Source organism: Lontra canadensis, unplaced genomic scaffold, assembly GCF_010015895.1.
Source record: "Lontra canadensis isolate GAN:19392208 unplaced genomic scaffold, GSC_riverotter_1.0 scaffold132, whole genome shotgun sequence".
NCBI lineage: Eukaryota > Metazoa > Chordata > Mammalia > Carnivora > Mustelidae > Lontra > Lontra canadensis.
Genome location: NW_022631126.1, coordinates 431,109 through 446,860, shown reverse-complemented (window position 1 = coordinate 446,860; position 15,752 = coordinate 431,109). Strand labels below are relative to the sequence as shown.

The window sequence follows — 15,752 nt, the reverse complement described above, 5'->3', positions numbered from 1 at the left end:
CCCTTAAACCCCTGTTATCTCTCAGTATTGTGTACAGGACTCAGTGACCCCCATCATCCTGCACTTCAACTTCTCTCTGGTGGGGAAGCCTTTGCCCTCATTCAAGAACCTCCAGCCATTGCTGGCTGTGGATGCTCAGAGACACTTCACAGCTTTGGTGAGTCCTCAACTTGTGGTCCTGCAGGGACACGGAAGGGACCAGAGGCCAAGATCACTGAAGCACATTTTATTTCATTTCACGTAATTTTATTTTAATAATTTGTTTTATTGTTTCATTTCACATCATTTCATTCTTTCCTTTCATCATATTCTCTTTCTCTCTCTCTTTTTTTTTTGGTAGTTTCCCTTTGAGCAGAATTGTGGCAGTGACGGCATCTGCCATGATGACCTCAGCATCACCTTCACTTTTATGGGGTGAGTTTCTTTTCCTCACTGCTACCTGCAAATCTGCACCACAACCTGGTGCTTTGTTCTTCTCCAGGCCTGTAAGGGAGCCTGGCACAGAGCAGCTGCTTCAGAGTTGTTTGTGTGGCTGCCCCATCCACTGTCTTCTCTCTCTAAGCATCTGTGCCTCCACCAGGGCAGACTTGCCACATGGAAGCCCTCAGCATCTCATGGCCTGGCTTATTATTCCCACAGCCTGGACACCCTGGTGGTGGGTGGTCTCCGAGACTTCAACGTGACACTGACTGTGAGAAACCAGGGTGAGGACTCCTACAGAACTCAGGTCACCATCTTCTACCCGCCTGGCTTGTCCTATCGGAGGGTGTCAGTGGCCCAGGTAACCAAATCCTTCTCAGGCTCTGTTTGACTTTATTTTCCCTGTCTCTACAGTGGGTGCTTGACATCACTACCTCTGTCTCCTTTGCCTTCCAGAAGCAGCTCTCATGGCGACGTTGGCGCCTGATTTGTGAGTCTGATGACTCCACCAATGGGCCTGAGGGCTTGAAGAACAGCAGCTGCAGCATAAACCACCCCATCTTCCCAAACTCCTCAGAGGTCAGGCTACTGTCCTCCTCTCTTTTTCTCTTTTGTTTTCTCCTGAATTCTTCTCTCTCTCTTTTTGACTCTTTTTTTTTGAAAGATAGTTTTATTGAGATATAATTGAATTCACCCATTTCAAGCACACAGTTCAATGGCTTTTAGTGTGTTCACAGAGTTAATACATTCATCGTCATGATCAATTTTAGAATTTTTTTTACCTCAAGAAAATACCCTGCTCTCCTTAGCCATCAGCTCCAGTCCTGTCATTTCTCCAAGTTCTAGGCAGCCAGTAATTTGTTTTCTGTGTCTAGATTCACCTATTCTGGACATTTTGTGTAAATGGGTTTATACAGTATGTGGCCATGTTTTCAAGGATCATCCATGTTTGCAGCATGTATCAATACTTCATTTCTTTTTACTGCTGGATAGCAGTCTGATATATGGATGCACCACATTTTTAAAATTTTCTTTTCAGCGTAACAGAATTCATTGTTTATGTACCACACCTAGTGCTCCATGCAATCCGTGCCCTCCATAATACCCACCAACTGGCTCCCCCAACCTCCCACCCCCCGCCCCTTCAAAACCCTCAGGTTGTTTTTCAGAGTCCATAGTCTCTCATGGTTCACCTCCCCTTCCAATTTCCCTCAACTCCCTTCTCCTCTCCATCTCCCCATGTCCTCCATGTTATTTGTTATGCTCCACAAATAAGTGAAACTATATGATAATTGACTCTGTCTGCTTGACTTATTTCACTCAGCATAATCTCTTCCAGTCCCGTCCATGTTGCTACAAAAGTTGGGTATTCATCCTTTCTGATGGAGGTATAATACTCCATAGTGTATATGGATGGATGCACCACATTTTTAAAATTAACATGTAATGTATTATTTGTTTCAGGGGTACAGGTCTGTGAATCAGCAGTCTTACACAATTCACAGCAGTCACCATAGCACATACCCTCCCCAGTGTCCATCACCCAGCTACCCTATCCCTCCCTGCTGCCAGCAGCCCTCAGTTTGTTTCCTGAGATTAAGAATCTTTGAGGTTTTCTCCCTTCCTGGTCCCATCTTGTTTCACTTTTCCCTACCTTCCCCCAACGAACCCTCACCCCTGCCTTTCAAATTCCTCATATCAGAGAGATCATATGATGATTGTCTTTCTCTGATTGACTTATTTTGCTTAGCATAATGCCCTCTAGTTCCATCCATGTCATTGAAAATGGCAAGATTTCATTTTTTCCCCAAGTGATTTGTTTTTCTTTTTTTTCTTTAGTTTTTAAAATTTTAAAAATATACATGTATATATGTATACATGTGTATATATGTATATACCTGTATATACATGTGTATATATACATATACAGATACATATATGAATACTATGCAGCCATCAAAAAATGAAATCTCTCTGGAACACTGAAAAGAAATAAAATATGTATACACATGTATATACATATGTATGTATACATATACAGATACATATATGAATGCTATATTTATATATGTAAATATACATATTCATATATGTATAGATACATATATATGAATACTATGCAGCCATCAAAAAATGAAATCTTTCTGGAATATATATATATCTAGATATATATATATGGAGATATATATGAGTGGATAAATATGGAGATATATATATCAATATATATATATCCATATCTTTTTTATCCATTCATCTGTTGATAGACATCTAGGTTCTTTCCATTGTTTGGCTATTGTGTACATTGCTGGTATAAACATTCGGGTGCACGTGTCCCTTCGGATCACTACATTTGTATCTTTAGGGTAAATACCCAGTAGTGCAATTCCTGGGTGATGCACCACATTTTATTTATTCATTCTTTAGTTGATAGACATTTGGGTTGTTTCTTCTATTCTTTTCACTGTCTCTCTTTTCTCTAACTCCAGGTCACTTTTACTATCACATTTGGTGTGGAATCTGATGCTTCCTTTGGAAACAGACTACTCCTCAAGGCCAATGTGACCAGGTGTGCTGTGCTCAGCTTCCCCACTTTGAGGTCCCAAACCCCTCCCCAGTGTGGACCACAGCCCTCTCCCCACTGGTTCTCCCTTCAGCTTATTCATTCATTCATTCATTCATTCAGTAAATACCAACTGAGCATCCACCATGTACCAGGCATTGTACTCAGTGCTGCTGGTGTGACAGCATGGATAAGACATCCATGGTTCCTGCCCTTACAGAGATTATAATTTAGTGGAAAAGATATACAAGAAAGCTCTCTGTTTCCCTTCAGTGAGAACAACACGACTAGGACCAACAAAACTGAATTCCAGCTGGAGCTGCCTGTGAAATACACTGTCTTCGTGGTAGTCACCAGGTGCTGGCTTCTAGGGCTTTAGCCCTGCCTTTACCACTGGGCCAAACATGGCCCATTGTGTATTTGTGTGTGTTTGGGTGTGTGTGTGTCTAGCATATGTGTGCATGGGTGTGTATTTGTGCATGTGTGTGTGCATGTGTGTGCATGGCCCAAACTAGCACATTCTGTGTGTCTGACACATATGGTCCCCTATACACCATCCTACTGGCACCCTCTCAGGGCAGAATTACCCTTGTGTCTGTTTATTCCCTAAGACACTTAGCCCAAGACGTCCTCTCAGGACACATTTGAAGTCCTGATACCTCCTTTACTTTCTTCTTTCTCCCATCAGCCATGAGGTCTCCACTAAATATCTCAACTTCATAGCTGCAGAGAAGACCAGCCACATTATAGAGCATAAGTATGAGGTGGGTAGCTGAGAAAGAGGCCAGGGAGGGAAATCAATGTGATGGGAATGTGATAATGGGAAATAATGATGGGAGACATGCATCAGATGCTTACTATGTGCTGGGCTCTGTTGCAGGCTCACTTTCATTCTGTACACACCCAGGACTGTGTGTGCATGTGCGCACGCACGCGTGCGCACGCACACACACACACACACTTAACTCATTTTATCATTACAATGATTCTTTGAAGGAGGGACTGTCATTATCTCCAGTTTGTAGATGGAACAAATGAGGCTCAGAGAGGTTAACAGAACATAGCCATGGTCTCTCCACTAGTAGTGGAAGAGCCACTACTTAGTAGTGGCTTTCAAATGTGTGTTTAACCCCTACCCTCTTCTGACTCCCAGAAAGCATTAAGAGGCAGGCTGCTTGGGATTATGAGGCCTTATTAGGTGTACTGGGCTGTCATGAGTGGGGAGGCTGACTCTGGTTGCTGGTGGGAGCAGAAAGGACTGAGCGCTGATATCCACCGCCCTCCTCCCACTGTGCAGTTCAACAATTTGGGGCAAAGGAGCCTCCCCATCAGCGTGGTCTTCTGGGTGCCTACCACACTGAACCAGGTCACTGTGTGGGACAACCCCCAAGTCACCTTCTCCAAGGTAAGTCTAGCCGGGCTTGAGGAGTGACCCAACTCCTACCACCATGGCCCTGGTCTTTCCTAAAATCTCTGTGTGTGTTTTTTTTTTTTTTTTTTGTTTTTTGTTGTTGTTGTTGTTGTTGTTGTTGTTGGATTTTGGAGCCATTTTGACCCTCTCCTGGACCTTGGCCATTTCAGTCTCCTTGATGGTGGACCCATAAGCCCTCATTTTCTGCCCTTCTCACAGTGTCTCTCTTTCCTTAGAACCTTTCCAGCACTTGCCACAGCAAGGAGTGGGAACCCCGTCTCTCTGATTTCCTGGTGGAGCTTAAGAAGACTCCAGTTGTGGTAAGAATAAACCTAACCCAGCTTTAGGGACACGTGCAGACTCAGCACTGTTCCTTTATTAGTGCTGAGTACGATCTGCCAACAGTGTGGACTGGGTGCATGGATATTTTCTGTATCCAGCTTAGTCATTCCTGCCCTCTGCTCCCTCACCAGAACTGTTCCATCGCTGTCTGCCAGAGAATCCAGTGTGACATCCTGACCTTTGGCATTCAGGAAAAAGTCAATATCACCCTCCAAGGCAACCTCTCATTTGACTGGTATATCAAGGTATGTGAGGGCCAAGGCTCAGCTGGGCACAGACATGATACTTCAGGGGGCCCACAGGTCGAACTCCCATCCTCTCTCTCCCATAGACTTCAACAAACTATCTTCAGGTTGTAAGCACAGCAGAGGTCTTGTTTAATGATTCGAAGTTTGCCATGCTTCCAGGACAGGAGGCATTTCTGAGGGCCCAGGTATTTTTCTCTGACCCAGAGGGACTATTGGAGGGAGGAGGGGAGGCTGGGCTTGTGGCAATCTCTAGGTAAAGCGATAGAGTGAGACAAGGGAGGAGGAGGAGAAGGAGGAGGAGGGGAAGGAGGAGGAGTGAGGGGGCACCTGGGTGGTTCAGTGGGTTAAAGCCTCTGCCTTCAGCTCAGGTCATGATCTCAGGGTCCTGGGATAGAGCCCCACATTGGGCTCTCTGCTTGGCAGGGAACCTGCTTCCTTCTCCCTCACCCTCTGCCTGCTGCACTGTTTACTTGTGATATATATCTCTCTCTGTCAAATAAAGAAATAAAGTCTTTTTTAAAAAAAGGAGGAGTGAGGCTACAGGGAGGGGCTAGTCATTGGGTTCAGGGAGTGCACAAGTTCTGACGGGGGAACCCCTAGAAATCTGAAGTTCATCATCACCCCTCTCTCCCTCTGCCACAGACAGAAACCAAAGTGGAGCCAACTGAAGTGCACAACCCTTTACCACTTATAGTGGGCAGTTCAGTGGGGGGGTTCGTGCTTCTGGCCCTCATCACTGCTGGACTGTACAAGGTATCCCCTTTTCCTGTCTGCTCCCCATTCCCTCACTGCTTCTTACTCAGCAGCTCATTACTGGCTTTGACTCCCTGCAAGTCAGAGTCTGTTTCTTCAGCTATAAAATGAGAGTGTCAATACCATTTTGTGAAGGTAATTGGATATTAACCCAATATATGTAGTACACTTAGAATGGTCCCTGGTATAGAATTACCACTATATAGGTATTAATTTTCCTTTCTCCTTCTGTATTTTATTTCTTTTTTATCTTTCCTGTCTCTAACATTAATGCCTCTCTTTCCCTGCCCCATTCCCCACAGGTCTCTTTAGAGTCTGCCACATTTTTCTTTGTGCCTCCTGATCTCTCTGTCTCCCCTCCTGGTTTGCATGGCCTTCACCACTTCCCTGGCTTTGCTGGTCCTTACTCCTTTGTCTCTGCCTCTGCAGCTCGGCTTCTTCAAACGGCAGTACAAGGACATGATGAGTGAAGCTGGTCCCAGTGCTGCCCAGCCCCAGTAGCAGCTCCTTCCCCCTCGAGTGGCCTCTCCTGCAGGAAGTAAGACATTGGTTAGACCTACAGTGCAGGTCCTCAGGCTGTTGGACAGATTCATGTATTAGGGGAGTGGGGTGGTAGCAACTCATTCAGGAAAGAACAGCTTGGACTTCCATTCATGTGTGTATATGTTTGTTCAAGTGTATGTACAAGCATATGCCTGAGTTGTATGCATGACTCATATGTCTCTTGGAAGGGGATGAATGCTTTCAATACAACCTCTCAGGGAGAAGGGAATTGCTTCAAATTCCTTATGTGTGGGTGAAGGTGCCATTGGACCTTCCTCCTGACAGAAGTGATGGCAGCTTCTGTGGGTGAACATAAAGGGAAATGCAACAGATTCTGATCCTGCTAAAGGAAGAGAGACCTCCTTTCATGGGCAAGGACATAGACCTGCGGGAGCCTGTGCAGTTGGGTGGAGACCACACTGGAAGAATCATGGTGGAGTCAGGATCTGGTCAGCCACCAGGAGCCTGTCCACCCATTCCACACTTGAGCTATATAAGGTCCAAGGAGCAGTGGTGCACCTCCCTTTATCTATGCATTTACTTACTATTTTAATGTTATTTTTATTTTTTGGATAGATAAACCCATCAGTTACAAAAATCAAAAGATGTGCAAGCATTTGTGGTGAAGTCCCTTCATTCTGGTCCCCACAGCCATTCAGGTCCCTCCTAAGGGGCTGTCAAGGTTGTGTGTATTTTGGGGTCTCCTTCACAAAGATTCTAGGCATATGCAAACACATACACAAATACAAGCTTTTTACACAAATTATAACATGTTACTTATACTGTTCTGCATCTTGCTTTATTCATTAATATAGCTCAGATGTTTTATATCGATACATAAAGCATTTTTTCATTCTTTTATACAGCTGCATAGTGTCCCTTTGTGTGGGTGGGTCATAATGTATTTAACTGGTTTCCTTTTGATATTCCCAACCTCTAGCAAATAAAAACAATGATGAATTAATAAATTGAATATGTTATTTTTGCATATGTATAATTTATAAGTTATGTTCTCAGAAGTTTGAGTTCTCCCAGAAGTAAACCCAAGATAAGAATTTGAGTGACACTGAAAAACAACCTGAGGGTTTTGAAGGGGCGGGGGGTGGGAGGTTGGGGGAACCAGGTGGTGGGTATTGGAGAGGGCATGTATTGCATGGAGCACTGGGTGTGGTGCAAAAACAACAAATACTGTTACACTGAAAAGAAATTTAAAAATGTAAAAAAAAAAGAATGAAATTAAAAAAAAAAGAATTTGAGTGAAAGAAGTTTATTTAAGAGTGTCCCCAAGAAATAGCGGAGGGATGTGAGCTGGGAAGGAAAGTATTTTTAAGAGACACCACTGTGTATCCCTGGAGAGTAACCTCACTGGGAGTTCTGGGAGACAGTAGAATGCAAACCTCAGCATTGTCCTACTTGAAGACAGAAGGAACTGGAGTATGTCTATGGTTGGCCCTCAAACAATGCTGGGATTAGGGGCACTGATCCCTCATGCCATTGTAAATCCATGTATTTGACTCCCCAAGAACCTAATTACTAAGCCTTACTGATAACATAAACAAACACCTAATTTGCATATTGTCTGTATTATGTATTCTTACAATAAAACTCGAGAAAAGAAAATGTTATTAAGAAAATCATAAGGATAGGGGCACCTGGGTGGCTCAGTGGGTTAAGCCTCTGACTTCGGCTCAGGTCATGATCTCAGGGTCCTGGGATCGAGCCCTGCATGGGGCTCTCTGCTCAGCGGGGAGCCTGCTTCCCCCTCTCTCTCTGCCTGTCTCTCAGCCTACTTGTTGTCTCTCTCATTCATTTAAATAAATAAATAAAATCTTAAAAAAAAAATCATAAGGAGAGAGGGGGCAAGATGGCAGAGAAGTAGGAGGCACTGTTTCAACTGGTCCCCTAAAGTGAGCTGATTTTCTACCAAAGAACTCTGATCACTCATGAAATCAGCTTGAGATTAGAATTATATACTTCTGGATCTCTATGGGGGCAGAAGACTCCAGTGGACAAATAAAGCAGAGTGGGAACATCGGACTGATATTGGAAGATAAACAAAAGGGGGAGGGAGGCACCAGAAGCGACCCATTGGAAAGTAATACCCAATACAAGAGTGCCCTGTGATTGGGGACCAGCATTAACTTGGAGTCTGGTTAAAAGCATTCAAAAAGAACAAAAGATCTTAAGGGGAAATTGGTGGAATCAGGCAGTTAGGGATGTGGCTTAAGCTCACAGATCCAGGATGGCCACCGCTGGTGCTGTGCCAGAGAGAGTGCGGCAAAGAAACCAGGCCTTGGTCCCTGAGCTGCTGGTGCCCATGAGAGCATCTGGGTGGCAGCGCACATGAGAGAGTCTGGTGTGGATGCCAGCTGGTGTTCTCTAGAACCACAGCTTTTTGCACTCTGCATTCACACTGCGCGACTGGGGTCCGAGTCACACTCCACATCCTCCCCTGAGAGAGGTCTGTGCAGGCGTTAGTCGGTGTTCTCTAGGACCAGTGAGAGTCTGAACACTCCCAGCCTGGGCCAGCATGAAAATCTCAGTGTGCTGTCTCTGGTTGGGACCTCTCCAGTGGTCTGGACCTGCCCAGACAGCCATGGCAGAGGCAGCCACTGGAAGCCAGCTCTCTGGACTAGTTAGTACTTCTTGTGGTTTTGGTAGCACCAGGGTAGAAGCAGGAGCTCCCGTGACCCCTGAGACTTGGCTGGGGTTGTGCTCTGCTGGTGGGAGGTGGCAGAGGGAGAATTTATGTGCTCTGGAGCACCCAGAGGGGAACAGACTCAGGCTTCTCTGTGATACAGAGGTCTCAGCAAACTGCAGTTTGCTTTTGTCTAAACCTCCAAAGAATCACCAAAAGCCACCAAGGGAGGAAAAAGAAAAACAAACAAAACAAGACAAACAAAAATAACCTCCAGAGAACAAAAGCCTGAAAAACCGGTTTCCTCAGAGCCCAGCCCCTTGATAGGGGGCAGGACTCAACTCCAGCAAGACTGCTTGAAAAACCACGTGGCAGGCCCCTCCCCCAGAAAGCCAGCCAAAAACAAAACTAAACAAAACAAAAACAAACAAAAAAAAAAACCAAGAGGACAACTACCACAGGGTCCGCATAAAACTGTAAAACCCTTCTCAGGGGAAAAGAAGATATTAAGCTCCTGTTATTGCCCTAAAGCCTGTATACTTCATAGATACAACTTTTATTTTTAATTTGTTCCCACTATTCTCATTCTTTTTAATTTTTTAATAATTTTTTTAACCTATTTACCATGACGATGAGAGGTTCAGAACAACAAATTCCATAATCACCTTTTAACTTGAACATTTTTGGATATATATACCTGTGTTTTTCTTTTGATTTTCTATTTTTTAAAATATTTATATAGATATAAGCTTCAAGGTAATCATCTTTTCCCAGTTAATACTACTTCTCTATGTAAACCAGTTTGAATCCCCCTTTATCTCAGGAAAGTTGAGTCCTTTAACAAAGATATCAAGATATACCCAGGAGCACTGGGTGTGGTACAAAAACAATGAATACTGTTATGCTAAAAATAAATTTAAAAATGATTAAAAAAAAAGAAAAAAAAATTAAACTCTTCTCTAACAACAACAACAAAAAAGATATACCCAAGAAGAATCAAAATAACCTTCCTGGCTCACACTGAGCATTTATACCCACCCTCCCATCTTTTTTCTTATGTCAGTGTTTCTGTGTATTTGTTTTTGTTCTGCTAGTATATAAATCATATACTTGGGGTTCATTTTGGCTGGTTCTTTTTTTCCCCTTGTCATTTACTTTTGTCGGTCTTTTTGTTTGTCTGTTCTTGTTTGTATACTTTATAAATCTTACCTTTGGGACCCATTTGGGCTGGGTCTTCTCTCTCTTTCTCTTTTTTTCCCCTATATCTCTCTCTCTTTTTTCTCTCTTTTTGGTGGGGACTCCTGATTGCTCAAAAGTGTTTCAGGGTGCACCTTGCCTGGATCATGGTTGATACATTCAGCTACACATCCCCTCAGCCATCTCTCACCAAAATGACTAGGAGGAAGAATTCCCAGAAGAGGAAAAATTCAGATACTGGGCCCTCTCCATCAGAGCTATTGGATATGGACATAAACAGTATGTCAGAAAGGGAATCCAGGCTAAGAATTATCCAGGAAATGGCTAGGTTGAAGAAAGCCATTAATGACAAAACGGAATTGATTAGGGCAGAAGTGAAAGCCACCAGGGATGATGTTAACAATGCTATCAATGAGTTCCTATCTAATCTAAATTCTCTAGCAGCTAGGGTAACTGAGGCAAAAGATAGAATTAGTGATCTAGAGGACAAACTGATAGAGAAAAAGGATCAGAAGGAGAAATGGAACAGTTTAGAAGCTATGAAAACAGAATTAGGGAAATAAATGATGCTATGAAACTTTCCAAAGTCAGAATTATAGGAATTCCTAAGGGGGGAGGAGAAAGAAAGAAGACTAGAAGATATAGATGAACAAACTCGCCATGAAAATTTTCCCAGTCTGGAGACTGGAGCCAGCGTTCGTGTCCTACAGTCGGAAAGGTCTCCCCCCAAGATCATAGAATCTAGAAAGACCTTGAGAGACATCTGGTTGTGAAAATGATGAATCACAATTTTAGACAGGAGCTCTTGAAAGCATCTAGGAGGAAGATATTCCTTATGTACAGAGGAAGGCCCATCAGAATAACATCAGACCTGTCCACAGAAACCTGGCAAGCCAGAAAGGGCTGGCAAGATGTATTAAGGGCACTAAAGAAAAAGAACATGCAGCCAAGAATACTTTATCTAGCAAGGTTGACATTCAAAATGGATGGAGAGATAAAGAGCTTCTAAGACCAGCAAGGTTTAAAAGAGTATGTGAACCTTTTGAACCTAAGGATACATCCAGACTGGAAGTGAAGGGATGGAGAAGCATCTTTCATGCCAATGGGCCTCAAAAGAAGGCTGTGGTAGCAATTCTCATATCAGATAAATTAGATTTTAAACTGAAGACTGTAGTCAGAGATACAGAAGGACATTACATCATACTTAAAGAGTCTCTCCACCAAGAAGATCTAACAATTGTAAATATTTATGCCCCCAATATGGGAGCAGCCAATTACATAAGACAACTGTTAATCAAGATAAAGAGTCATATTGATATGAATACATTAATAGTAGGAGATCTTAACACGCCTCTCTCAGAAATAGATCATCGAAGCAGAAAATCAATAAAGAAACAAGAGCATTGAATGACCCATTGGACCAAATGGACCTCACAGACATATACAGAACATTCCACCCTAAAACAACAGAATACTCATTCTTCTAGAGTGCAGATGGAACTTTCTCCAGAATAGACCACATACTGGGTCACAAATCAGGGCTCAACCGATACCAAAAGACTGAGATTATTCCTTGCATAGTCTCAGATCACAATGCTTTGAAACTGGAGCTCAACCACAAGAAAAAGTTTGGGAGGAATTCAAACAACTGGAAGCTAAAGACCACCTTGCTTAAGAATGTTTGGGTCAACCAGGCAATCAAAGAAGAACTTAAACAATTCATTGAAACCAATGAGAATGAAGACACTTTGCTCCAAAACCTATGGGATATGGCAAAGGTAGTCCTAAGGGGGAAATACATAGCCATCCAAACCTCCCTCAAAAAAAAAAAAAAAAAAAAAAAAGGAAAAATCCAGAATACACCAGCTCTCTTTACGCCTTGAAGAACAGGAGAATCAACAACAAATTTAGCCAACCCCAAACTCAAGAAGGGAAATAATCAAGATTAGAGCAGAGATCAATGAGATAGAAACTAGAGATACAGTAGAACCCATCAATGAAACTAGAAGCTGGTTTTTTGAAAGAAACAATAAGATCTATAAACCATTGGCCAAACTAATCCAAAAGGAAAGAAAGAAGACCCAAATTAATAGAATTATGAATGCAAAGAGAGAGATCACGACTAACAATAAGGAAATAGAAACAATCATCAGAAATTATTATCAACAGTTACATGCCAATAAGTTAAGCAACCTAGATGAAATGGATGCTCCTAGAAACCTATAAACTTCCAAAACTGAATCAGGAAGAAACTGATAACCTGAATAGACCAATATCTAGTAACAAGATTGAAGCAGTGATTAAAAATCTCCCCAAAAACAAGAGCCCAGGACCTGGCAGATTCCCTGGAGAATTCTACCAAACTTTCAAAGAAGAAACAATACCTATTCTCCTGAAGCTGTTTCAAAAAATTGAAGCAGAAGGAAAACTTCCAGTCTCTTTTTATGAAACCAGCATTATCCCGATCCCCAGATCAGGCAAAGATCCCATCAAAAAGGAGAATTTCAGACCAATATACCCAATGAATATGGATGCCAAGATTCTCAACAAGATCCTAGCTAATAGGATCCAACAGTACATTAAAAAGATTATCCACCATGACCAGGTGGGATTTATCCCTGGGATGCAAGGGTGGTTCAACATTTGCAAATCAATCAATGTGATGAAACAAATCAATACGAGAAGAGAGAAGAACCACATCGTCCTCTCAATTACTGCAGAATAAGCATTTGACAAGATACAGCATCCGTTCCTGATTAAAACCATTCAAAGTACAGGGATAGAGGGAACACTCCTCAACTTCATAAAATACACCTATGAAAAACCCAGAGCAAATATTATCCTCAATGGGGAAAATCTGACAGTCTTCCCTTTGAGATCAGGAACATGACAAGGATGCCCACTCTCACCATTGTTGCTCAAAGTAGTACTAGAAGTCCTAGCAACAGCAATCAGACAACAAAAAGAAATAAAAGGTATTCAAATTAACAAAGAAGAAGTCAAACTTTCTGTACAGATGACATCATACTTTATATGGAAAACCCAAAAAACTCCACTCCCACACCACTAGAACTCCTACAGCAATTCAGTAATGTGGCAGCATACAAAATCAATGCACAGAAATCAGTTGCTTTCTTATACACTAGCAATGAAAACAGACAAAGGGAAATTAGAGAATCAATTCCATTTACTATAACACCAATAACCATAAAATACCTGGGAATAAACCTAACGAAAGAGGTAAAGGATCTGTACCCTCGATCCTTCTGAATGAGGAATACAGGAATTGCAGAACACTCATGAGAGAAATTGAAGAAGACACGAAAAGATGGAAAAGCATTCCATGTTCATGGATCGGAAAAATAAACATTGTTAAAATGTCTATACTGCCTAGAGCAATCTATACTTTCAATGTTATCCCAATCAGAATTCCACTGGATTTTTCAAAGAGCTGGAGCAAACAATCCTAAAATTTGCATGGATCCAGAAGAGACCCCAAATTGCTAAGGAAATGTTGAAAAAGAAAAACAAAACTGGTGGCATCACGTTGTCTGATTTCAAGCTTTACTACAAGCTGTGATCACCAAGACAGCATGATACTGGCATAAAAACAGACACATAGACCAGTGGAACAGAGTACAGAGCCCAGATATGGATCCTCAATTCTATATTCAAATAATCTTTGACAAAGCAGGAAAAAATATCCAGTGGAAAAAAGACAGTCTTTTCAATAGAAATTGTTGGGAAAATTGGACAGCTATGTGTAGAAAAATGAAACTCGACCATTCTCTTACATCATAAACAAAGACAAACTCGAAATGGACAAAAGACCTCAGTGTGAGACAGGAATCCATCAGAGGACAACATAGGCAGCAACCTCTTCGACATTGGCCACAGCAACTTCTTTCAAGATATGTCTCCAAAGGCAAAGGAAACAAAACCAAAAATGAAATTTTGGAATTTCACAAGATCAAAAGCTTCTGCACGGCATAGGAAACAGTCCACAAAACAAAGAGACAACCCATGGAATGGGAGAAGATATTTGCAAATGACAGGACAGACAAAAGGTTGATATCCAGGATCTATAAAGAACTCCTCAAACTAAACAGACACAAAACAGACAATCATATCAAAAAATGGGCAGAAGATATGAGCAGACACTTCTCCAATGAAGACATACAAATTGCTATCAGACACATGAAAAAATGTTCATCATTACTAGCCATCAGGGAGATTCAAATTAAAACCACATTGAGATATCACCTTACACCAGTTAGAATGGCCAAAATTAGCAGGACAGGAAACAACATGTGTTGGAGGGGATGTGGAGAAAGGGGAACCCTCTTACGCTGTTGGTGGGAATGCAAGTTGGCGCAGCCTCTTTGGAGAACAGTGTGGAGATTCCTCAAGAAATTAAATATAGAGCTTCCCTATGACCCTGCAATTGCACTACTGGGTATTTACCCCAAAGATAGAGATGGAGTGAAAAGAAGGGCCATCTGTACCCCAATGTTCATAGCAGCAATGGCCATGGTCACCAATCTGTGGAAAGAACCAAGATGCCCTTCAACAGACGAATGGATAAGGAAGATGTGGTCCATTTATACTATGGAGTATTATGCTTCAATCAGAAAGGATGAATACCCAACTTTTGTATCAACATGGACAGGATTGGAAGAGATTATGCTGAGTGAAGTAAGTCAAGCAGAGAGTTAATTATCATATGGCTTCGGTTATTTGTGGAGCGTAAGGAATAACATGGAGGACACAGGGAGCTGGAGAGGAGAAGGGACTTGAGGGAAATTGGAGGGGGAGACTAACCATGAGAGACTTTGGATTCTGAAAATCAATCTGAGGTTTTTGGACGGGAGGGCGGTGGGACATTAGATGAACCTGGTGGAAGGATATTATGGAGGACACATATTGCATGGAGCACTGGATGTGGTGCTTAAACAATGAATTCTGGAACACTGAAAAGAAATTAAAAGAAAAGGCTACTTGAGAAAAAAAAACATAAGGAACATTGGGGTACATATGGCCCTTCTTCTCACTACATCTGTATTTTTGGACAAACCATGAGAGACAGTGGACTCTAAGAAACTGAAGGTTTTGAAGGGGGGTCTTGGAGGGATGTTGATCCTGGTGGTGGGTATTAAGGAAGGCATGTATTGCATAAAGCACTGGGTGTAGTGCATAAACAATGAATCTTGGAACACAAAAAATAAAATTAAAAAAATAAAATTATGTAAGTTAAAAAATTGTTAAGGAAAATACATTTGTTGTACTGTACGCAGTTATTGAAAAATCCACATATAAATGGAACTGTGCAGTTCAAACCTGTGTTGTTCAATAGTGAACTGTACAGTAGCTCTACATAATTATTGGCTGAGGTTGCTCTTGGTGGGCAGGGGTGTCATCAGTTCCCTGGCATTTCTGACTTCACCTGCATGAGGACAGAATGGGCTCTGGTGGCCAAAGAGATAACAAGTTCTGCTAGTTGGAAATATGAAAGATGAGCTTATGGTCCCTTGGCAAGGTCCACAGGGATCCAAGCAGGGCATTGGTAGCACTTGCTACCAAGGGCATGTAAAGTTTTGATAAGCTGTTTCTAGGCAAACTTCCCTCCTCAGGGGAGCACTG

General features: G+C 42.2%; 1 protein-coding gene across 4 annotated transcripts in view; it reads left to right on the top strand.

The window, feature by feature from the left end:
- The window catches only part of LOC116858039 (integrin alpha-M-like), a 49,187-nt gene extending 41,804 nt beyond the window's left edge, over positions 1-7,383 (top strand). For 2 of the 4 annotated variants that reach the window (XM_032842576.1, XM_032842577.1), the window contains 13 exons: positions 26-157; positions 341-414; positions 640-781; positions 877-999; positions 2,907-2,986; positions 3,254-3,337; positions 3,669-3,744; positions 4,278-4,385; positions 4,628-4,711; positions 4,865-4,978; positions 5,065-5,166; positions 5,624-5,734; positions 6,164-6,496. In XM_032842576.1, the coding sequence (XP_032698467.1) occupies positions 26-157; positions 341-414; positions 640-781; positions 877-999; positions 2,907-2,986; positions 3,254-3,337; positions 3,669-3,744; positions 4,278-4,385; positions 4,628-4,711; positions 4,865-4,978; positions 5,065-5,166; positions 5,624-5,734; positions 6,164-6,235 (1,302 nt within the window). In that variant the 3' untranslated portion in view covers positions 6,236-6,496. Of the gene's footprint in view, positions 1-25; positions 158-340; positions 415-639; positions 782-876; positions 1,000-2,906; positions 2,987-3,253; positions 3,338-3,668; positions 3,745-4,277; positions 4,386-4,627; positions 4,712-4,864; positions 4,979-5,064; positions 5,167-5,623; positions 5,735-6,163; positions 6,497-6,562; positions 7,251-7,277 lie in introns of those variants that run through there. The other 2 variants (XM_032842575.1, XM_032842574.1) reach the window with 2 other exon arrangements.
- The last annotated feature ends 8,369 nt before the right edge of the window (positions 7,384-15,752 follow it).